We start from the raw sequence: 25,393 nt of genomic DNA, 5'->3' as shown, positions 1-25,393 counted from the left end.
CCAATGTTGGGCGAGTCCAGAACCAGGGGCCACACAGTCTTAGAATAAACGGGAGGCCATTTAAGACTGAGGTGAGAAAAAACTTTTTCACCCAGAGTTGTGAATTTGTGGAATTCCCTGCCACAGAGGGCAGTGGAGGCCAAGTCACTGGATGGATTAAAGAGAGAGTTAGATAGAGCTCTAGGGGCTAGTGGAGTCAAGGGATATGCGGAGAAGGCAGGCACGGGTTATTGATTGGGGACGATCAGCCATGATGACAATGAATGGCGGTGCAGGCTCGAAGGGCTGAATGGCCTCCTCCTGTACTTATTGTCTATGTTTCTAAGGGTGCGGAGGGGAGGGGAGGGGGGGTGGGAACTGGTGGGAGCGTTGCTCAACCGGGAGGCGAGGGAGGGAGGGGGAGGTGAATGAGGAAGCAAGAAAGCAGAAGAGGTGACTCAGTGGTCTGGCAAGGCACAACGTCCAGAGCGGTCGGCAGCTGCGGTGGTCAGAGACACAGAGGAGTCGCCATGGCCTTCACCCTCCACCTTCTACTGCTCCACCTTGCTGTGGGTGAGTCGATCTCAGCGTTACTCTCCCACTCAACTCCCCCCCCCCCCCCCCTTAACGACCCACTCCCTCAATAACCAGCCTCACCCCCCCCCCCCAACTAACCACTCCCCCCCTACCCCCCCCCCCACAACACACCCTCAACTAACTCTCCTTCCCCCCCCTTCAATAATAACCATATAACCATATAACAATTACAGCACGGAAACAGGCCATCTCGACCCTTCGAGTCCGTGCCGAACACATAGTCTCCCCTAGTCCCATATACCTGCGCTCAGACCATAACCCTCCATTCCCTTCCCATCCATATAACTATCCAATTTATTTTAAATGATAAAAACGAACCTGCCTCCACCACCTTCACTGGAAGCTCATTCCACACAGCTACCACTCTCTGAGTAAAGAAGTTCCCCCTCATGTTACCCCTAAACTTCAGTCCCTTAATTCTCATGTCATGCCCCCTTGTTTGAATCTTCCCTACTCTCAGTGGGAAAAGCTTTTCCACGTCAACTCTGTCTATCCCTCTCATCATTTTAAAAACCTCTATCAAGTCCCCCCTTAATCTTCTGCGCTCCAAAGAATAAAGCCCTAACTTGTTCAACCTTTCTCTGTAACTTAGTTGCTGAAACCCAGGCAACATTCTAGTAAATCTCCTCTGTACTCTCTCTATTTTGTTGACATCCTTCCTATAATTAGGCGACCAAAATTGTACACCTTACTCCAGAATTGGCCTCACCAATGCCTTGTACAATTTTAACATTACATCCCAATAATCTGTCTGAACAAGAGGCAGAAACATGTTCCCGATGTTGGGGGAGTCCAGAACCAGGGGCCACACACACACAGTTTAAGAATAAGGGGTCGGCCATTTAGAACGGAGACGAGGAAACACATTATCACACAGAGAGTGGTGAGTCTCAGAGGGCGGTGGAGGCAGGTTCTCTGGATGCTTTCAAGAGAGAGCTAGATAGGGCTGTTAAAGATAGCGGAGTCAGGGGGATATGGGGAGAAGGCAGGAATGGGGATGATCAGCCGTGATCACATTGAATGGCGGTGCTGGCTCGAAGGGTATATTGTCTATTAAATATAGAATATAGCTCCACTCCCTTTCCTGTTTGAGATCTATCAGAAGCGCAGCATCAGTAGAGCCATCTCCATTATTAAGGACCCCCTATCACACCACATCTCCTCCATTCTGCCATCTGGGAAGAAGTACAGGGGGCATCAGCTGTAGAACCAGCAGGATGCTACACAGCTTCTTCCCACAGGCAATAAGACTGTTTAACGGATTGTGTCCCCTCCCCATACATCATACACAAACACACCTAAACTCGCTCACAATTTGACAGCTAGATATCTGTCAAAGCAAAACCACTGTCTGGTCTGAATGTCTGTTTTTAGTTCAATTTTAAAGTCTATTTTAGATAAGTTAATTATAAAGTTTTATAATTTTGTCCATTTTGGTGGCAAAAACAGGAAAGCAGACTATTATCTAAATGGTGGCCGATTGGGAAAGGGGGAGATGCAGCGAGACCTGGGTGTCATGGTACACCAGTCATTGAAAGTAGGCATGCAGGTGCAGCAGGCAGTGAAGAAAGCGAATGGTATGTTAGCTTTCATAGCAAAAGGATATGAGTATAGGAGCAGGGAGGTTCTACTGCAGTTGTACAGGGTCTTGGTGAGACCACACCTGGAGTATTGCGTACAGTTTTGGTCTCTAAATCTGAGGAAGGACATTATTGCCATAGAGGGAGTGCAGAGAAGGTTCACCAGACTGATTCCTGGGATGTCAGGACTGTCTTAGGAAGAAAGACTGGATAGACTTGGTTTATACTCTCTAGAATTTAGGAGATTGAGAGGGGATCTTATAGAAACGTACAAAATTCTTAAGGGGTTGGACAGGCTAGATGCAGGAAGATTGTTCCCGATGTTGGGGAAGTCCAGGACAAGGGGTCACAGCTTAAGGATAAGGGGGAAATCCTTTAAAACCGAGATGAGAAGAACTTTTTTCACACAGAGTGGTGAATCTCTGGAACTCTCTGCCCCAGAGGGTAGTCGAGGCCACAGTTCATTGGCTATATTTAAGAGGGAGTTAGATGTGGCCCTTGTGGCTAATGGGATCAGAGGGTATGGAGAGAAGGCAGGGATGGGATACTGAGTTGGATGATCAGCCATGATCATATTGAATGGCGGTGCATGCTCGAAGGGCCGAATGGCCTCTACTCCTGCACCTAATTTCTATGTTTCTATGTATGTATTTATTCTGTTTTTATTAACTGCACTGACAGGAACTGATGGAGAAACATTTTTTTGTTTCTTCTGTGTATGTAAATACTCGGTGAAAATGACATTAGAGTAAATACTGAATAACATCTCTGGAAACGAGTTACAGTCTGGGACAGAATATAATCCAGGATTTTTGGGAGGTTTATATGGAGAATAACATCCATGGGTATTTGGAAGGAATGGCAGACAGTTGCTGGTTTAAACCGAAGATAGACACAAAACGCTGGAGTAACTCAGCGGGACAGGCAGCGTCTCTGGAGAGAAGGAATGGGTGACGTTTCGGGTCGAGACCTTTCTTGAGTAATGATGATGAAGGAAACAGGCCATTGTTGGCTGTTTGCTGGGTGAGAACGAGAAGCTGGTGTGACTTGGGTGGGGGAGACTGATGGCAGTCTCGACCCGAAACGTCACCCACTCCTTCTCTCCAGAGATGCTGCCTGTCCCGCTGAGTTACTCCAGCATTTTGTGTCTACGGTTTAAACCAGCATCTGCAGTTCCTTCCTACACGTGGTCACGGTGGCGCAGCGGTAGAGTCGCAGCCTTGCAGCGAATGCAGCGCCGGAGACCCGTGTTCGATCCCGACTACGGGCGCTGTCTGTACGGAGTTTGCACGTTCTCCCCGTGACCTGCGTGGGTTTTCTCCGAGATCTTCGGTCTCCTCCCACACCCCGAAAGACGTGCAGGTTTGTAGGTGAATTGGCTGGGTGTAAATGTAAAAATTGTCCCTAGTGTAGGTGTAGGATAGTGTTAGTGTGTGCGGGGATCGCTGGTCGGCACGGACCCGGTGGGCTGAAGGGCCTGTTTCCGCGCTGTATCTCTAAACTAAACTGAACTGCAGATGCTGGTTTAAACGGAAGAAAGGCACAAAATGCTGGAGTAACTTTGATTCCCGTGTGACCTTTGCGCTTTACACCTTGCCCCCATCCCACAGCGTTGACCGATGGCGGCAAGGACCACCGGGTGGATCAGCCGCGACGGGTATACGGAGTGGAAGGGGGGTCTGTCACCCTGCCCTGCAACTTCTCGTACCCGGCCCACCTCAGGCCCCGAGGCTTTGACGTCGCTTGGAGGTACGGGAACTTTCACGGGCCGTTTATCTTCAACCTTACGCAAGCCTTCACTGACAGCCTCTACAAGGGCCGGATCACATTGCTGGGCTTCCCCATCCGAGACCACACCGCCTCCATCCGCTTGGACAACCTGAGAAGAAGAGACTCAGGCAGGTACTACTGCCGGGTCGGGATCCTCGGTATCGATGCTTGGCAGAGCCTTACAGGAACTCTTCTGTCATTTGGAGGTGAGCTATTTAAATCCTTAACCCTGAACTTGGCCTTGCACATAGAACAGGACAGCATGAGAACAGGCCCTTCGGCCCACGGTGAGTCTAGGAGCAGAGGTCACAGCGGGACTGGGCCTGTACTCGCTAGAGTTTAGAAGGACGAGGGGTGAGGTTGCCAACTTTCTCACTCCCAGATTCCTTTGGGTGCTCCGGTTTCCTCCCACATCCAAAAGACCATCGGCCCGAGTGTGCGGGGAGGAACTGCACATGCTGGTTTTCATCGAAGATAGACACAAAATGGTGGAGTAACTCAGCGGGACAGGCAGCATCTCCGGAGAGAAGGAATGGGTGACAAAGAATAGGCTCGCCCACTTTCCCCGCTCCCAAATAAGGGACAAAAATTATCTAAATGGTGGCCGATTGGGAAAGGGGGAGATGCAGCGAGACCTGGGTGTCATGGTACACCAGTCATTGAAAGTAGGCATGCAGGTGCAGCAGGCAGTAAAGAAAGCGAATGGTATGTTAGCTTTCATTGCAAAAGGATTTGAGTATAGGAGCAGGGAGGTTCTACTGCAGTTGTACAGGGTCTTGGTGAGACCACACCTGGAGTATTGCGTACAGTTTTGGTCTCCAAATCTGAGGAAGGACATTATTGCCATAGAGGGAGTGCAGAGACGGTTCACCAGACTGATTCCTGGGATGTCAGGACTGTCTTATGAAGAAAGACTGGATAGACTTGGTTTATACTCTCTAGAATTTAGGAGATTGAGAGGGGATCTTATAGAAACTTACAAAATTCTTAAGGGGTTGGACAGGCTAGATGCAGGAAGATTGCTCCCGATGTTAGGGAAGTCCAGGACAAGGGGTCACAGCTTAAGGATAAGGGGGAAATCCTTTAAAACCGAGATGAGAAGAACTTTTTTCACACAGAGAGTGGTGAATCTCTGGAACTCTCTGCCACAGAGGGTAGTTGAGGCCAGTTCATTGGCTATATGTAAGAGGGAGTTAGATGTGGCCCTTGTGGCTAAGGGGATCAGGGGGTATGGAGAGAAGGCAGGGATGGGATACTGAGTTGGATGATCAGCCATGATCATATTGAATGGCGGTGCAGGCTCGAAGGGCCGAATGGCCTCTACTCCTGCACCTAATTTCTATGTAAAAGGTCAAAATAAGGGACAAATACCCCCACGGCAATATGTTGACCGACTGGGCCGTGGCTGGGTGAATGGTGAGTCTTCCCGGGTGCTGGACTGTACACATAGCCCAGCCGGCGGGCAGCTGAGGAGTTTTGGCCTGGGGGGGCCGCACGCACAATTCGGCGCCCCCCCCCAACTCATGAACCGATGATTGGCCATGTGAAGGTGGTGGTGGTGTCGGCGGTAAGCGAAGGTCCGGGCGAGGCGCTGCTGCTGCACTCCATGGTCTCCACTACGTCGGGACGGGTGAAGCGGGGCCAGACACAGAGCTCCGACCCGACAGTCCCCTCAACCCGAGCAGTGGCAGTCCAATACAGGACAAGGGTGGTCCCCTACGGGTTAAACCAATTTAGCCCAAAATACGTGATGTCCCAGCTAATACGGGACAATTGGCGACCCTAATGAGGTGGGACCTCATTGAAACTTCACCGAATAGTGAAAGGCCCGGATAGAGTGGATGTGGAGAGGATGTTTCCACTAGTGGGAGAGTCTAGAGTCTAGGACTAGAGGTCGCAGCCTCAGAATTAAAGGACGTTCCTTTAGGAGGAAGATGAGGAGAAATTTCTTCAGTCAGGGGGTGGTGAATCTGTGGGATTCTTTGCCACAGACGGCTGTGGAGGCAACAAGTTAGTGGATATTTTTAAGGTGGAGATAGATAGATTGTTGATTAGTGCAGGTCCCAGGGGTTATGGGGAGAAGGCAGGAGAATGGGGTTAGGAGGGAGAGATAGATCAGCCGCGATTGGATGGCGGAGTAGACTTGATGGGCTGAATGGCCCAATTCTGCTCCTATTACTAATGACTTTATGGGCAGTGGGCTTTAAACTATCTGGTGGTGGGTCGAGGGGGGGGGGGGGAGATGTTTGCAAGAGAGGGGCTCATTATATCTCTGCTTCATGCCCCCACAGTGAAGCCCAGCGTCCCGGTGACTGTCAAAAGCACCACCTCCACAGTGAGGGCCAACTTCCCGGTGACTGTCGGAAGCACCACCCCCGGGGAACCTACACCCTGGCGACCATTCGTTGCAGGGGGCTGTGGCCTGGTGTTGCTGCTGCTGCTTATTGCTGGGGTGGTCATCTGCATCCGTCAGAGGGAGAGAAGGAGGAAAGGTGAGTGATGTTCTGGGAGGTCCATCACACTGGGAGGTCCATCGCACTGGGAGGTCCATCGCTCTGGGAGGTCCATCGCTCTGGGAGGTCCATCGCTCAGGGAGGTCCATCGCTCAGGGAGCTCAGGGAGGTCCATCGCTCTGGGAGGTCCATCGCTCTGGGAGGTCCATCGCTCTGGGAGGTCCATCGCTCTGGGAGGTCCATCGCTCTGGGAGGTCCATCGCACTGGGAGGTCCATCGCACTGGGAGGTCCATCACTCTGGGAGGTCCATCACACTGGGAGGTCCATCGCTCTGGGAGGTCCATCGCACTGGGAGGTCCATCGCACTGGGAGGTCCATCGCACTGGGGAGGTCCATCGCTCAGGGAGGTCCATCGCTCCGGGAGGTCCATCGCTCAGGGAGGTCCATCGCTCTGGGAGGTCCATCGCTCTGGGAGGTCCATCGCTCTGGGAGGTCCATCGCTCTGGGAGGTCCATCGCTCTGGGAGGTCCATCGCTCTGGGTGGTCCATCGCTCTGGGTCCATCGCTCTGGGAGGTCCATCGCTCTGGGAGGTCCATCACTCTGGGAGGTCCATCACTCTGGGAGGTCCCTCAGCTTGCAGCGCCAGGGACCCGTGTTCGATCCCGACTATGGGTGCTGTCGGTTCGGAACTATTACGTTCTCCCCGTGATCTGCATGGGTTTTCTCCGAGATCTTCGGTTTCCCCCCACACTCCAATGACGCGCAGCGTTGTAAGTTAATTGGCTTGGTGTAAATGTAAAAATTGTCCCTAGTGTGTGTAGGATGGTGTTAGTGTGCGGGGATCGCTGGTCGGCACGGACCCGGTGGGCCGAAGGGCCTGTTTCTGCGCTGTATCTCTAAACTAAACTACACTGTTCACGCAAGAAGTGGCAGACGCCATTGTGTGCAGAAGCCCAGAAGTGTGTTCAGATCGGGCTGGAACAACTTCTGATCTTGTGAAGTTGACTCAATAAGAAGATCTCCACAGATGCAGTGGTGGTGGTGACTTAGCGTGTATTTATTATGCCAATGTTGGGAAACAACGCTATTCTGGGTAAGGCAAGGGGAAGTGTTGGAGTTAGCGTTACGCAAGTGATGATCTCAGAAGGACACAGTGTCCCATCAGTCCGTCAGTCTGAAGAAGGGTCTTGACCCGAAACGTCACCTATTCCCTTCGCTCCATAGATGCTGCCTCACCCTCTGAGTTTCTCCAGCATTTTTCGTCTACCTTCTGCCAGACGTCAGTTTAGTTTATTGTCACGTGTACCGAGGTACAGTGAAAAGCTCTAACCAGTCGCAGAGAGAGTTGGCAGATTACAATCGAGCCGTTTACAATGTGTAGTTTAGACATGCAGCAATGTTCAAGAAAGAAGTGCAGATGCTGGAAAAATCGAAGGTAGACAAAAATGCTGGAGAAACTCAGTGGGTGAGGCAGCATCTATGGAGCGAAGGAATAGGTGACGTTTCGGGTCAAGACCCTTCTTCAGACTGACACCCCCCCCCCCCCCCCCCACACACACACATCAGTCTGAAGAAGGGTCTCCAAAGACATACAGGCTTGTCGGTCAATTGCTTAGGTATAAGTGTAATTTGTCCCTGGTGTGTGTGTGTGGGATGGTGTTAGTGTGTGGGGATCGCTGGTTGGTGTGAACTTAAACCTACCCGATCTCCCGGTGACTCACTTTCTGTTATTTGCAGTTTATCAGTTTATTTATTCATGTGTGTATATATTTATATTATGGTATATGGACACACTGATCTGTTTTGTAGTAAATGCCTACTATGTTCTGTGTGCTGAAGCAAAGCAAGAATTTCATTGCCCTATACAGGGACACATGACAATAAACTCTCTTGAACTTGAACTTGAGGGAAGGCACCAAAGTTCAGTTATCATCCCCTTTGACTAGGTATGTTACAAAACCTACCTGAATCGCCATTGGGAATCTGCCCTCAGCCATGTCGGCGATTTTGGCGCTGTTTGGAGGGGGCGGGTTTAAAACGCGATTTTTACTAGGCTGTACTAATCGCACATGTTCAGCCTAGTAAATCATTAACGAAAAATCGCTGCAAGACCCGGTCGCAAAAGGTATTATTAGTTTTATAGGCCTCGATAATATAGTTCTAATAGTTTTTAAATTACTGTTTCATTCCGCAACCTCTCGCAGCCCCAGGGTTTTATAAAGCAAACAATTAAAGGTATGTACCTTATTTTTACATTAAATGGGGCATATATATAACCCTATATATCAAGTTATCTATAACGAGTAGTTCATTTTGGGCTTTTTATATCCCGCAGTATTTTTCTCGGCATTTGAGGGCACTAATCCAGCGCGATGTCAACGTTCTAAACCAGCGCGTTCCACATGAACCCACTAGAAAGCCGATTTAAATGGGCATTTATTTACAGCAATTGAACACTAAATTCCTTCCATTTGGCCTATAAATTAATGTAAATTAGATATAAAAATCATGTTATATTGTGAATTATTTGTGAATAATCTTTGGACACTTAGGCTATTTAAAAATGTTAATCTTTCCTTAAGAAATGGGCTTTTGATTATCCAAGATCACAGCTTTTTTGTAATGTCCATTGAAAATCAATAGGGAACAAGATGCTAATTTCCGAGTATGAAAATGGTCATAACTTTTTTAATACTTGAGATATGAAAGTGAATTTGGTGTCAAATTAAACTTATTGTTATGCTTTATCTGATGGGATAAATTGCAGACTTGATTTTTTAAATCTCAAAATTTTGTAACATTGCTACTTTGACGTATCTTGTTGTCCACCCGTGGTCAGGGCCCTCTCGCCGAGACGATGGAACTCCGACGTCGGATCGGGTGAACAACCTCAGCGGCCCGGCCCTCCGAATCGGCCACCTCCCACCGGAGACCGCGGCTCCCGCAGGCCGCAGGGCCGAGATTCACGCGGGCGGCCCTCGGCGAGAGGCCCCAGGACTCCGCGATGTTGAGGTCAGCGCCGCCCGCGCTGGGAGCTCCCCGGACCTCAGCTCCGCGATGTCGAAGCAGCAGACCCAGCACTCCCGAGCTCCAGGTGAGGCATCGCCCGCTTCATGATGTATCCAGCGCTGCGCCGTCACTGCTGAAGCACCAGTCCCGGTCGAAAATGCCGCTCCAATCCAGTTGTAGGCAGGGAGGAGGAGGAGGAGGGGGGGGGGGAAGAGGAGGAGGGGGGGAAGAGAGGAGGAGGGGGGGAAAGAGGAGGAGGAGGGGGAGATGAGGAGGGGGGGAAGAGGAGAAGGGGGGGGGAGAAGAGGAGGAGGAGGGGGGGGGAGAGGAGGAGGAGGGGGGGGGGTGGAGGAGGAGGGTGGAGAGGAGGAGGAAGAGGGGGGGTGGAGAGGAGGAGGAGGAGGAGGGGGGGGAGGAGGGGGGGGAAGAGGAGGAGGAGGAGGAGGGGGGGGAGAGGGGGAGGAGGAGGAGGAGGGGGGGGGGGAGGAGTAGGAGGAGGAGGAGGGGGGGGGAGAGGAGGAGGAGGAGGGGGGGGGGAGAGGAGGGGGGGAGGAGAGGGGGAGGAGGAGGGGAGAGGAGGAGGGGGGAGGAAGGTACACCCATGCGGACCAAGAAGTATATTGGAGGACCAAGAAACCAAGAACCAAGATGCAGATAACCAATCTGATATTGATAACCAATCTGATATTGATAACCAATCTGATATCTGATATATTGATAACCATATATCTGATATCTGATATATTGATAACCAATTGATAATCTGATATATTGATAATCTGATATATTGATAACCATATATCTGATATATTGATAACCATATATCTGATATCTGATATATTGATAACCATATATCTGATATCTGATATATTGATAACCATATATCTGATATATTGATAACCAATTGATAATCTGATATATTGATAATCTGATATATTGATAACCATATATCTGATATATTGATAACCATATATCTGATATATTGATAACCAATTGATAATCTGATATATCGATAACCATATATCTGATATATTGATAACCATATATCTGATATCTGATATATTGATAACCAATTGATAATCTGATATATTGATAATCTGATATATTGATAACCATATATCTGATATATTGATAACCATATATCTGATATCTGATATATTGATAACCAATCTGATATCTGATATATTGATAACCAATTGATAATCTGATATATTGATAATCTGATATATTGATAACCATATATCTGATATCTGATATATTGATAATCTGATATATTGATAACCATATATCTGATATATTGATAACCAATTGATAATCTGATATATTGATAATCTGATATATTGATAACCATATATCTGATATCTGATATATTGATAACCATATATCTGATATCTGATATATTGATAACCAATCTGATATCTGATATATTGATAACCAATCTGATATCTGATAACCAATCTATATTGGAGGACCAAGAAACCAAGAACCAAGATGAAGTCTGAAGAAGGGTTTCGGCCCGAAACGTCGCCTATTTCCTTCGCTCCATAGATGCTGCTGCACCCGCTGAGTTTCTCCAGCATTTTTTGTGAAACCAAGAACCAAGTTGGGGACGGGGACGGCGACAGCACAACACAACCATTTGGCGGGAGGGGGGGGGGGGAGTCCTCGCCGTCCGACACCGCGGGTGTTCCGCGCCTCAGTCAGGGGAGGAACAAACGCCAGTTCGCTGAATTATATAACCATATATTTGATATCTGATATATTGATAACCAATCTGATATTGATAACCATATATCTGATATATTGATAACCAATCTGATATTGATAACCATATATCTGATATCTGATATATTGATAACCAATCTGATATTGATAACCATATATCTGATATCTGATATATTGATAACCAATCTGATATTGATAACCATATATCTGATATCTGATATATTGATAACCAATCTGATATTGATAACCATATATCTGATATCTGATATATTGATAACCAATCTGATATTGATAACCATATATCTGATATATTGATAACCAATCTGATATTGATAACCATATATCTGATATCTGATATATTGATAACCAATCTGATATTGATAACCATATATCTGATATCTGATATATTGATAACCAATCTGATATTGATAACCATATATCTGATATATTGATAACCAATTGATAATCTGATATATTGATATATACGTACCTCCAACCGAAGATCTTTTGCCTCCGACAGCCAACACCTGCCCGGGATTAAAACTTCCTCCCTCAGGGGGCGTCGAGAGGCGTCGGCGTCCCGCGTCCCGGTCCCGGTCCAGGCCCAGGCCCAGGCCTTCGCTCCGTCGACGCTCGCTCGCTCGCCCCTTGTTGTCAATGCCGGGAGAAGGGCGGGAAGGAGAAGGGGGAGGGGTTAGGGGGTGGAGGGGGAGGAGTTGAGGGGGGAGGGGGAGGAGTTGAGGGTGGAGGGGGAGGAGTTGAGGGTGGAGGGGGAGGAGTTGAGGGTGGAGGGGGCGGGGTTGAGGGTGGAGGGGGCGGGGTTAGAGGGTGGAGGGGGGAGGGGTTGAGGGTGGAGGGGGAGGAGTTGAGGGTGGAGGGGGAGGGGTTAGGGGTGGAGGGGGAGGAGTGAGGGTGGAGGGGGAGAGTTGAGGGTGGAGGGGGAGGGGTGTTAGGGGTTTAGGGGTGGAGGGGGAGGAGGAGGAGTTGAGGGTGGAGGGGGGAGGAGTTGACAGTGGAGGGGGAGGGGGTTGACGGTGGAGGGGGGGGGGTTGAGGGTGGAGGGGGAGGGAGGAGTTAGGGGGTGGAGGGGGAGGGGTGGAGGGGAGGGGGGGGGGAGGGGGAGGGGGTTGAGGGTGGAGGGTGGGGGCGGGGTTAGAGGGTGGAGGGGGAGGAGTTGGAGGGGGGGGGAGGGGGTGGAGGGGCGGGGTTGAGGGGGGAGGGAGGGGGTTAGGGGTTGGCAGGGGAGAGGGGGGGTGGGGGGGGGGGTTAGGGGGTGGAGGGGGAGGGTTGAGGGTGGAGGGGGCGGGGTTAGGGGGTGGAGGGGGAGGAGTTGAGGGTGGAGGGGGCGGAGTTGAAGGTGGAGGGGGAGGAGTTAGGGGGTGGAGGGGGAGGGGCTGAGGGTCCGGCTCCGGCTCCTCCCCCTCCCCCTCTCCCACGTTCCCCTCTCGCGGGCGGGCGGTTGAGGTTTGAATGAGGCGCGAGCGCGACCGTTTTAAACCGCCCCCCCCCCCCACCACCCCAGGACGGTTTCAATTCCCCCCGCACACACATTATATACACACACACATTTATATATATACACATATATACACACACACATATATACATACACACACACACATACACATATATATATACATATATATATATACACACATATATATACACACACATATATATATACACACATATATATACACATACACATATATATATATACATATATACACACACACACATATACACACACACACATATATACACACACATATATATATACATACACATATATATACACACACACATAAATATACACACACATACACACACACATATATATACGCACACATATATATACGCACACATATATATATATATATATACACACATATACATATATACACACACACATATATATATACACACATATATATACACACACACATATATATATACACACATATATATATACACACATACACACACACATATATATATACACACATATATATACACACACACATATACATATACACACACATATATATACACACAAATATATATACACATATATATACACACATATATACATACACACATATATACATACACACATATATACATATATATACATACATATATATATACACACACACATATATATACACATACACAACACTCACATATATACACACACACTCACATATATACACACATACACACACACTATACATATATACACACATATATATATACACATAAATATACGCATATATATATATACATATACACACACACATATATACACACACACACACACACACACACATATATACATACACATACACACACACATATATATGTACATATAAACACACACACATGTATACACATATACACACACACATATATACACACACACTCTCGCACACTCAGCCATGATCACATTGAATGGCGGTGCTGGCTCGAAGGGCCGAATGGCCTACTCCTGCACCTATTGTATGTTGTCTATGAGAGAGTCTGAGACTAAATATCTCCATGATTACATTCTATCTCTGTCTCCTTATGCTGTCACCTTATCCTAGCTAACAACGGTCTGTTCTGCATTTTCCTTGATCTCCATCCACTTTGATGTCTCCAGCTCACACCTTGCACTTCCTCATCTCCGTATCTCCCCCCCTCCTCCCCTGTCTCTCAGTCTGAGGAAGGGTCTCGACCCGAATCGTCACCCGTTCCTTCTCTCCGGAGATGCTGCCCGTCCCGCTGAGTTACTCCAGCGTTTTCGTGTCAACCTTCGGTGGGCTGAAGGGCCTGTTTCCGCGATGTGGCTCGAACATAAACGGGACTGAATAAGATAAGATAAGATACATTTATTGTCATTTGGACCCCTTGAGGTCCAAACGAAATGCCGTTTCTGCAGCCATACATACAAACACATAGACCCAAGACACAACATAATTTACATAAACATCCATCACATTGCTGTGATGGAAGGCGAAATAAACTTATTTCTCCACTGCACTCTCCCCCCCCCGATGTCAGAGTCAAAGTCAAAGCCCCCGGCTGGCGATGGCGATTGTCCCGCGGCCATTAAAGCCACGCCGGGTGGTGCGAGGTCGCACACCGGGTCTTGGTGTTAGAGCCCCCGGCGTGCGCTCGCAGAGTCCCGCGGCCATTCCAAGCCGCGCGGGGCAGTGATGTTAGGCCCCGCTCCAGGAGCTCTTCAACCCCGCAACTCGGTCGGGGGAAGTCGCCGTTGCGAGAGCCCTGAAAAGCGGTCTCCCTCCAGGGACCCGCGGGCTCCCGGTGCCGCCGTCCACAGACCTGTCGTTGGAGCCTCCGACTCTCCGGTCGGGCCGCAGCAGCAGCAGCAGCAGCAGCAGCGCTCCTCCACCGCTCCACCCGCTCCGGACTCGGCCAGCCCCGCGACGGCGACGGTGAGTTGTAGCACCAGAGTCCCCGGCTTCTTCCTGTTGGAGGCCGCTCCTCGTTGCGGCCCCAATGACAACGGAAACCCGACGAGAAAAGGTCGGGTCTCCAGTGCAGGGAGAGATTTAAAAAGTTTCCCCCCCCCTCCCACCCCCCCACACACACACCCCAACAAAAAATAACAAAAACTACATTAAAACACAGACAGAAAATAATAAAAACGCGGACAGACTGCAGAGGCCGCTGCTGGCCAGAGCCGCGCCGCCCACCGGAGTCTTGACAAAAACGTGCCATAACACATGATTAATAAAAAATATGTCATGTGGCTAACTTGAGAAGTTATGGGAAACTGTTGACACCCAGACCACAACATAGAAAGCCCGACATTAATAAAATTCATAAATACATCACACACAATTAAACATTATCACGAATAAATTATACATAATTATACATAAACTATACATACATTATGCATAATTACACATAATTCAACATAATTATACACAAGCTATACAAGACAATGAATAGAAAAAGATTGTAAATACAGGACATATAAGATTATTAAGGGGTTTGGACACGCTAGAGGCAGGAAACATGTTCCTGATGTTGGGGGAGTCCAGAACCAGGGGCCACACACACACACACACAGTTTAAGAATAAAGGGTCGGCCATTTAGGACTGAGATGAGGAGAAATCTATTCACCCAGAGAGTTGTGAGTCTGTGGGATTCTCTGCCACAGAGGGCGGTGGAGGCCGATTCAATGGATGTTTTCAAGCCATTTAGAACGGAGACGAGGAAACACGTCTTCTCACAGAGAGTTGTGAGTCTGTGGAATTCTCTGCCTCGGAGGGCGGTGGAGGCCGATTCACTGGATGTTTTCAAGCCATTTAGAACAGAGACAAGGAAACACGTCTTCTCACAGAGAGTTGTGAGTCTGTGGAATTCTCTGCCTCAGAGGGCGGTGGAGGCCGATTCAATGGATGTTTTCAAGCCATTTAGAACGGAGACGAGGAAACACGTCTTCTCACAGAGAGTTGTGAGTCTGTGGAATTCTCTGCCACAGAGGGCGGTGGAGGCCGATTCACTGGATGTTTTCAAGCCATTTAGAACGGAGACAAGGAAACACGTCTTCTCACAGAGAGTTGTGAGTCTGTGGAATTCTCTGCCTCGGAGGGCGGTGGAGGCCGGTCCTCTAGATGTTTTCAAGAGAGAGCTAGACAGGGCTCTTAGAGATAGCGGAGCCAGGGCAGGAAGGCAGGAACGGGGTACTGATTGGGGATGATCAGCCACGATCACATTGGATGGCGGTGCTGGCTCGAAGGGCCGAATGGCCTCTACTCCTGCACCTATTGTCTATTGTCTGTTGACATGGGCGCAATTCACAATTACTGGAAGAAATCAAATCTGCGGTTGTTAGGGAGATGTGTTCTATAGTGTTCTGTTGTCGAGGTAGGATTACTGTTGAATTGTACTTGTAATCCTGTGTATAACAAGGTAGACCTCCCAGCCCTGTCTCATCTAACAGCATTTACAATAACTTCCACGTCTGATGTAAGGTGGACAAATTGGACTGTGGTTTCAAAGCTTGAGAGAGGATTGGAGGTCAGAATCGAACCTGCGTCACTGGCGCGGTGAGGCAGCAGCTCTACTCGCTGTGCCAGCAAACTCCACAAACACACACGCGTGGACAAATACACACACACACACACGCACGCATGGAGACACTTACACACGCATGTAGACACGCACGCTCAATCTCACACTCACCCTCACACTTACACTCACACACGTGCCACACAAGCACACACACACACACGTACACACACACGTAGACACTCACACTCACACACATGCACACTCCCACTCAAACTCGGACTATCCTCGATCGGACTTTACCTTGCACTAAACGTTATTCCCTGATCATGTATCTGTACACTGTGGACGGCTCGATTGTAATCATGTGTTGTCTTTCCGCTGACTGGTTAGCACGCAACAGAAGCTTTTCGCTGTACCTCGGTACATGGGACAATAAACTAAACTGGAGTCTCGCACACACACACACACGCACACTCACATACACACACACACACACACACACACACACACACACACACACACACACACACACACACACACACAGTCGCATACACACACACACACACACACACACACACACACACACACACACACACACACACACTCACACACACACACACATACACACACACACACACACACACACACAAAGATACACACACACATATATACATATACACACACACATACACACACACACACGTACACACACACACACACACACACTCGCATACACACACCACACACACACACACAAAGATACATACACACATATATACATATACACACACACACGCACACACACACACACACGCACACACACACACACACGCACACACACACACACACGCACACACACACACACGCACACACACACATACACACGCACACACACACACACACACACACACACACACACACACACACACACACACACACACACACACACATACACACACGCACACACACACACACACACACACACAGTGCCACAGGTTGGGCTGGAGCCCCAGTGTCAAGGAGGACAGAACATGTTTCTAATAGAGCAATCGTTTATTATGTTTTCAGACGCTGCTGGTGTTCGTGACAAACATTCCCCTAGCATGCCTGCTTCTAAGGTAAGACCTTTGCTGTTTATATCAAGAACCCTACTGATTATATAGATAGAGTCTTAGAGTCACGCTGAGCGGAAACAGAGAACCAGCCTCCACCGCCCTCTGAGGCAGAGAATTCCACAGACTCGCAACTCTCTCTGTGGAAAAAAAGTGTTTCCTCATCTCAAGGGATTGGACACGCTAGAGGCAGGAAACATGTTCCCGATGTTGGGGGAGTCCAGAACCAGGGGCCACACACACACACACAGTTTAAGAATAAGGGGTAAGCCATTTTAGAACGGAGACGAGGAAACACTTTTTCTCACAGAGAGTTGTGAGTCTGTGGAATTCTCTGCTTCAGAGGGCGGTGGAGGCCGGTTCTCTGGATGCTTTCAAGAGCGAGCTAGATAGGGCTCTTAAAAATAGCGGAGTCAGGGGATATGGGGAGAAGGCAGGAACGGGGTACTGATTGGGGATGATCAGCCATGTTCACATTGAATGGCAGTGCTGGCTCGAAGGGCCAAATGGCCTCTACTCCTGCGTCTATTGTCTATTGTCTATTGTCTCCGTTCTAAATGGCTTACCCCTTGTACTTAAACTGTGTGTGGCCCCTGGTTTTGGACTCCCCCAACATGGGGAACATGATTCCTGCCTCTAGCGTCTCCAAGCTCTTAATAATCATATATGTTTCAATAAGATTCCCTCTCATCCTTCTAAACTCCAGAGTGTACAAGCCCAGCCGCTCCATTCTCTCAGCATATGACAGTCCCGCCATCCCGGGAATTAACCTGGTGAACCTACGCTGGGCTCCCTCAATTGCAAGAATGTCCTTCCTCAAATTAGGGGACCAAAACTGCACACAATACTCCAGGTGTGGTCTCACTAGGGCCCTGTACAACTGCAGAAGGACCTCTTTGCTCCTAGACTCAACTCCTCTTGTTATGAAGGCCAACAGGCCAAAACTGCACACAATATTCCAGGTGTGGTCTCACTAGGGCCCTGTACAACTGCAGAAGGACCTCTTTGCTCCTAGAATCAAACTGCACACAATACTCCAGGTGTGGTCTCACTAGGGCCCTGTACAACTGCAGAAGAGCCTCTTTGCTCCTAGACTCAAACTGCACACAATACTCCAGGTGTGGTCTCACCAGGGCCCTGTACAACTGCAGAAGGGCCTCTTTGCTCCTAGACTCAAACTGCACACAATACTCCAGGTGTGGTCTCACTAGGGCCCTGTACAACTGCAGAAGGGCCTTTTTGCTCCTAGACTCAAACTGTACACAATACTCCAGGTGTGTGGTCTCACCAGGGCCCTGTACAACTGCAGAAGGGCCTCTTTGCTCCTAGACTCAAACTGCACACAATACTCCAGGTGTGGTCTCACTAGGGCCCTGTACAACTGCAGAAGGACCTCTTTGCTCCTAGACTCAAACTGCACACAATACTCCAGGTGTGGTCACACTAGGGCCCTGTACAACTGCAGAAGGGCCTCTTTGCTCCTAGACTCAAACTGTACACAATACTCCAGGTGTGTGGTCTCACCAGGGCCCTGTACAACTGCAGAAGGGCCTCTTTGCTCCTAGTTATGAAGCCCAACAGGCCAATACTGCACACAATACTCCAGGTGTGGTCTCACCAGGGCCCTGTACAACTGCAGAAGGACCTCTTTGCTCCTAGACTCAAACTGCACACAATACTCCAGGTGTGTGGTCTCACCAGGGCTCTGTACAACTGCAGAAGGGCCTCTTTGCTCCTAGACTCAAACTGTACACACTACTCCAGGTGTGTGGTCTCACTAGGGCCCTGTACAACTGCAGAAGGACCTCTTTGCTCCTGTACTCAACTCCTCTTGTTATGAAGGCCAACAGGCCAAAACTGCGCACAATACTCCAGGTGTGGTCTCACTAGGGCCCTGTACAACTGCAGAAGGACCTCTTTGCTCCTAGACTCAAACTGCACACAATACTCCAGGTGTGGTCTCACTAGGGCCCTGTACAACTGCAGAAGGGCCTCTTTGCTCCTAGACTCAAACTGCACACAATACTCCAGCTATCTTGATCAGCATGGATGTCAGTGTTTATGGGGAGAAGGCAGGAGAATGGGGTTAGGAGGGAGAGGTGGATCAGCCATAGACTTGATGGGCCGAACGGGCTAATTCTACTCCAGTTCCTGATGACCTTAAAAGGTTGGAGTAACTCAGCAGGTCTGACAAAATTGGTGGGGTACGTAGGAACAGAGTGTACAAGCCCAGCCGCTCCATTTCTCCTTTTCATTTCACTTCCTGGGGCCGATCACTATCTCTGTGGTCTTGATGACAACGAGGGTGAGATTTAGTTTTCTTGGCACCAGGTTACTGAGTCCCTTCCTGTGACCCTGTCCCGTCATGATGGTATCACCTGCGAACTTGCAAATCGAGTATTGCAGGAATTTCAAGAGAGTTTTATTGTCACATGTCCCGGATAGGACAATGAAATTCTAGCATGGCTGCATCTCAACAGGAAGTTGTGGTCATAAATAGAGATAGAAACATAGAAACATAGACAATAGGTGCAGGAGTAGAGGCCATTCGGCCCTTCGAGCCTGCACCATTCGCCATTCAATATGATCATGGCTGATTGTGTGTGTGTGCGCACACACACACACACACACGCACGCACGCACGCACACACACACGCACACACACACGCACGCACGCACACACACTCCCACACGCACACACACTCACACACGCACGCACACACACACACTCACACGCACGCACACACACACACACACACACACACACACACACACACACACACACACACACCACACACACACACACACACACCACACACACACACGCACGCACGCACGCACGCACGCACACACACACACGCACGCACGCACGCACGCACGCACGCACACACACACACTCGCACGCACACACACACACACACACACACACACACACACACACACACACACACACACACACACACTACACACACACACACACACACACACACACACACACACACACACACACACACACACACACACACACACACAGTTTAGAAGGATGAGAGGGCATCTCATTGAGACGTATAAGATTATTAAGGGATTGGACAACATAGACATAGAAACATAGACAATAGGTGCAGGAGTAGAGGCCATTCGGCCCTTCGAGCCTGCACCATTCGCCATTCAATATGATCATGGCTGATCATCCAACTCAGTATCCCGTACCTGCCTTCTCTCCATACCCCCTGATCCCCTTAGCCACAAGGGCCACATCTAACTCCCTCTTAAGTATAGCCAATGAACTGTGTGGCCTCAACGTGGCAGGAAGAGAATTCCACAGATTCACCAGATTCAGATTCAGATTCAGATTCAATTTTAATTGTCATTGTCAGTGTACAGTACAGAGACAACGAAATGCATTTAGCATCTCCCTTGAAGAGCGACATAGCAAACGATTTGAATAAAAAAAATAATAAGTGTCCGGGGGGGGGGTGATTGGCAGTCACCGAGTGGTACCACTCTCTGTGTGTGAAAAAAAAAATGTTTTTCTCATCTCGGTCCTAAAAAACCTCCCTCTTATCCTTAAACTGTGTGTGTGTGGCCCCTTGTCCTGGACTTCCCCAACATCGGGAACAATCGGGGTGCCACATCACCACCCCGATCCTGGCAAAACTCTCTCCACTGGCTCCAAATACATTTCAAGATCCTCCTCCATGTCTACAAGGCCCTCAATGGGCCTGCCCTGCCACCTCCTACATCAAAAATCTGCTCACCCACCACACACCACCTCCAGGCCCCCTTAGATCGGCCGACTTGGGATTACCGAACATCCCGCGGTCTAGGCATAAGCTCAGGGGCGATCGACCGAGCCTTTGCGGTTGCAGCCCCTAGACTGTGGAACGGCATCCCCCATCTAGACATTCTTGCCATAGAGGGAGTACAGAGAAGGTTCACCAGACTGATTCCTGGGATGTCAGGACTGTCTTATGAAGAAAGACTGGATAGACTTGGTTTATACTCTCTAGAATTTAGGAGATTGAGAGGGGATCTTATAGAAACTTACAAAATTCTTAAGGGGTTGGACAGGCTAGATGCAGGAAGATTGCTCCCGATGTTGGGGAAGTCCAGGACAAGGGGTCACAGCTTAAGGATAAGGGGGAAATCCTTTAAAAACCGAGATGAGAAAAACATGCAGGAAGATTGTTCCCGATGTTGGGGAAGTCCCGAACAAGGGGCCACACATACAGTTTAAGGATGAGGGGGAAATCTTTTAGTACCGAGATGAGAAAATGTTTTTTTTTTTCACACACAGAGAGTGGTGAATCTGTGGAACTCTCTGCCGCAGAGGGTAGTTGAGGCCACACAGTTCATTGGCTATATTTAAGAGGGAGTTAGGTGTGGCCCTTGTGGCTAAAGGGATCAGGGGGTATGGAGAGAAGGCAGGTACGGGATACTGAGTTGGATGATCAGCCATGATCATATTGAATGGCGAATGGTGCAGGCTCGAAGGGCCGAATGGCCTCTACTCCTGCACCTATTGTCTATGTTTCTATGTTTCCCATCAGAACGAACAACCCCCTCCATCGACTCCTTTAAGTCGAGGCTTAAAACTCATCACTACTCCCAAGCCTTTCTTGACATCCTCTGAGGGAGGGCTATATGTATGTATTTATGTATGTAGTTAATCTATGAACCACTGTTGTATAATGTTAATACCTCCACCAATGTAAAGCACTTTGGTCAACGAGAGACGTTTTATAAATGGGCTATTGAAATAAAACTGACTTGACTATGGTATGGTGATGTAGTGCTTTCCCCTTTCTCTGCAGGGCAACGTATCGGAAGAGATTGTCTACTCTACTGTAAGGGTGAAGGATGGATCGGGACCACGCAACGTGTCCCAACCTGAGCCAGATCTTTTGTACGCAGCAGTTAGATTTTCACCGAACCAGAGTTGACTGCCCGCTTGCCCGTGACCTGGAGTCTATATTAGTCGAGATGTGGTTTAGTTTAGAGATACAGCGTAGAAACAGGCCACTCGGCCCATCGGATCTGTCCCGACCAGCGATCCCTGCACGCTAACAGCAACCCACACACACACACACACACACACACACACACTCACACGCACGCACGCACGCACGCACACACACACACACGCACACACGCACACAAACGCACACGCACACACACACAAGCACACACACACACACACACACACACACACACGCACACACACACACACACACACACACACGCACACACTCACACACACACACCCGCACACACACACACACACACGCACACACACACACACACGCACACACACACACACACACACACACGCACACACACACACATTAACACCATTCCACACACACACGCGCACACACACACACACGCACTAGTTGTAACATTTACACCAAGCCAATCCACCTGCAAACCTGCACGCCTTTGGAGTGTGGGAGGAAACATAGACATAGAAACATAGAAAATAGTTGCAGGAGTAGAGGCCATTCGGCCCTTCGAGCCAGCACCGCCATTCAATATGATCATGGCTGATCATCCAACTCAGTATCCCATCCCTGCCTTCTCTCCATACCCCCTGATCCCTTTAGCCACAAGGGCCACATCTAACTCCCTCTTAAATATAGCCAATGAACTGTGTGGCCTCGACTACCTTCTGTGGCAGAGAGTTCCAGAGATTCACCGAAGAAACCGAAGACCTCGGAGAAAAACCCACCTGCAAACTCCGCACAGACAGCACCCGTGGTCGGGATTGAACCCGGGGCCTCCGGTGCTGTGAGGCAGCGACTCTGCCTCTGCGCCACGATTGACGGGCGCGTGGTAAACACGCACATCAACATACGACTCACATGCATACTACACGCAGAGAGACGCACACACACACACGCACGCAACGCACACGGCATTTTAACGCGTACACATGCTAAATTGTATTACACACGGATGTATGTAACGCGGTGACTATTGTGTACTGTCTATTGCTAGCTTAGCTTAGGTTAAAGATACAGCGCGGAAATAGATTCAGATTCAGATTCAGATTCAATTTTAATTGCCATTGTCAGTGTACAGTACAGAGGCAACGAAATGCATTTAGCATCTCCCTGGAAGAGCGACATAGCAAATGATTTGAATAAATAATAATAAGTGTCCGGGGGGGGGTGGTGATTGGCAGTCACCGAGGTACGTTGTTGAGTAGAGTGACAGCCGCCGGGAAGAAGCTGTTCCTCGACCTGCTGGTTCGGCAACGGAGAGACCTGTAGCGCCTCCCGGATGGTAGGAGGGTAAACAGTCCATGGTTGGGGTGAGAGCAGTCCTTGGCGATGCTGAGCGCCCTCCACAGACAACGCTTGCTTTGGACAGACTCAATGGAGGGGAGCGATCGAGGAACCGGTGATGCGTTGGGCAATTTTCACCACCCTCTGCAATGCCTTCCGGTCGGAGACAGAGCAGTTGCCATACCATACTGTGATGCAGTTGGTAAGGATGCTCTCGATGGTGCAGCGGTAGAAGTTCACCAGGATCTGAGGAGACAGATGGACCTTCTTCAGTCTCCTCAGGAAGAAGAGACGCTGATGAGCCTTCTTGATCAGAGTAGACGGAGAGATCGGAGACAGAGATCGGAGATGTTGACTCCCTGGATCCTGAAGCTAGAAACACGTTCCATTAATGTGGATGGGGGTGTGCGTGCCGCCTCTGGACTTCCTGAAGTCTACAATGAGCTCCTTGGACCCACAAACAGACCAGTCCGCGCCGACCAGCGATCCCCGCTTGCACGAGTTCCGTCCTACACACTAGCGACAATTTACAGAAGCCAACTAATGTACAAACCGGCACGTCTCTGGGGGTTTGTGGGAGAGACATTGTTTACAAGAACGATCCCAGGAATAAGTAGCTTAACGTACGATGAGCGTATGTCGGCCCTGGGCCTGCCTGTACTCGCTGGAGTTTAGAAGGATGAGCGGGCACCTCATTGAAACTTCACCGAATAGTGAAAGACCCGGATAGAGTGGATGTGGAGAGGATGTTTCCACTAGTGGGAGAGTCTAGAGTCTAGGACCAGAGGGCACAGCCTCAGAATTAAAGGACGTTCCTTTAGGAAGGAGATGAGGAGGAATTTCTTTAGCCAGAGGGTGGTGAATCTGTGGGATTCTTTGCCACAGACGGCTGTGGAGGCCACAAGTCAGTGGATATTTTTAAGGCAGAGATATAGATAGATTCTTGATTAGTGCGGGTGTCAGGGGTTATGGGGAGAAGGCAGGAGAATGGGGTTAGGAGGGAGAGATAGATCAGCCGTGATTGACTTGATGGGCTGAATGGCCTAATTCTTCCCCTGTCCCTTATGAGCATGTAATGGACTGAGATGAGGAAAACATTTTTTTTTCACACACAGAGAGTGGTGAATCTGTGGAATTCTCTGCCGCAGAAGGTAGTTGAGGCCACACAGTTCATTGGCTATATTTAAGAGGGAGTTAGATGTGGCTAAAGGGATCAGGGGGTATGGAGAGAAGGCAGGTACGGGATACTGAGTTGGATGATCAGCCGTGATCATATTGAATGGCGAATGGTGCAGGCTCGAAGGGCCGAATGGCCTCTACTCCTGCACCTAATTTCTATGTTTCTATGATATGGGGAGAAGGCAGGAACGGGGATGATTGGGGATGATCAGCCGTGATCATATTGAATGGCGAATGGTGCAGGCTCGAAGGGCCGAATGGCCTCTACTCCTGCACCTATTTTCTATGTTTCTATGATATGGGGAGAAGGCAGGAACGGGGAACTGATTGGGGATGATCAGCCGTGATCATATTGAATGGTGAATGGTGCAGGCTCGAAGGGCCGAATGGCCTCTACTCCTGCACCTATTGTCTATGTTTCTATGATATGGGGAGAAGGCAGGAACGGGGAACTGAGTTGGATGATCAGCCGTGATCATTTTGAATGGCGGTGCTGGCTGGAAGCGCCGAATGGCCTCTACTCCTGCACCTATTGTCTATGTTTCGATGTCTCTAAAGGCCCGCGCTGTTTGGATTTAGTTTCGAGATACAGCGCGGAAACAGGCCCAGCGGGTCCGCGCCGTGATAGAATGGCGGAGTAGACCCGATGGGCCGAACGGCCTCATTCTGCT

General features: G+C 49.2%; 1 protein-coding gene across 1 annotated transcript; it reads left to right on the top strand.

Annotated features, from left to right (window-relative positions):
• The first annotated feature begins 381 nt into the window (after positions 1–381).
• LOC129693762 (paired immunoglobulin-like type 2 receptor beta) lies at positions 382–22,370 on the top strand. The gene is made up of 6 exons (XM_055630532.1): positions 382–552; positions 3,767–4,132; positions 6,218–6,418; positions 9,221–9,475; positions 17,213–17,262; positions 22,071–22,370. Exons 1-6 carry the CDS (start codon positions 408–410, stop codon positions 22,197–22,199), a joined length of 1,146 nt encoding a protein of 381 aa, XP_055486507.1. The 5' UTR covers positions 382–407; the 3' UTR covers positions 22,200–22,370.
• Positions 22,371–25,393: the final 3,023 nt, after the last annotated feature.

This window comes from Leucoraja erinacea, unplaced genomic scaffold (genome assembly GCF_028641065.1).
Source record: "Leucoraja erinacea ecotype New England unplaced genomic scaffold, Leri_hhj_1 Leri_419S, whole genome shotgun sequence".
Taxonomy (NCBI): domain Eukaryota; kingdom Metazoa; phylum Chordata; class Chondrichthyes; order Rajiformes; family Rajidae; genus Leucoraja; species Leucoraja erinaceus.
The sequence above is the reverse complement of the archived record's forward strand: the minus strand, read 5'-3'. Positions and strand labels throughout refer to the sequence as shown.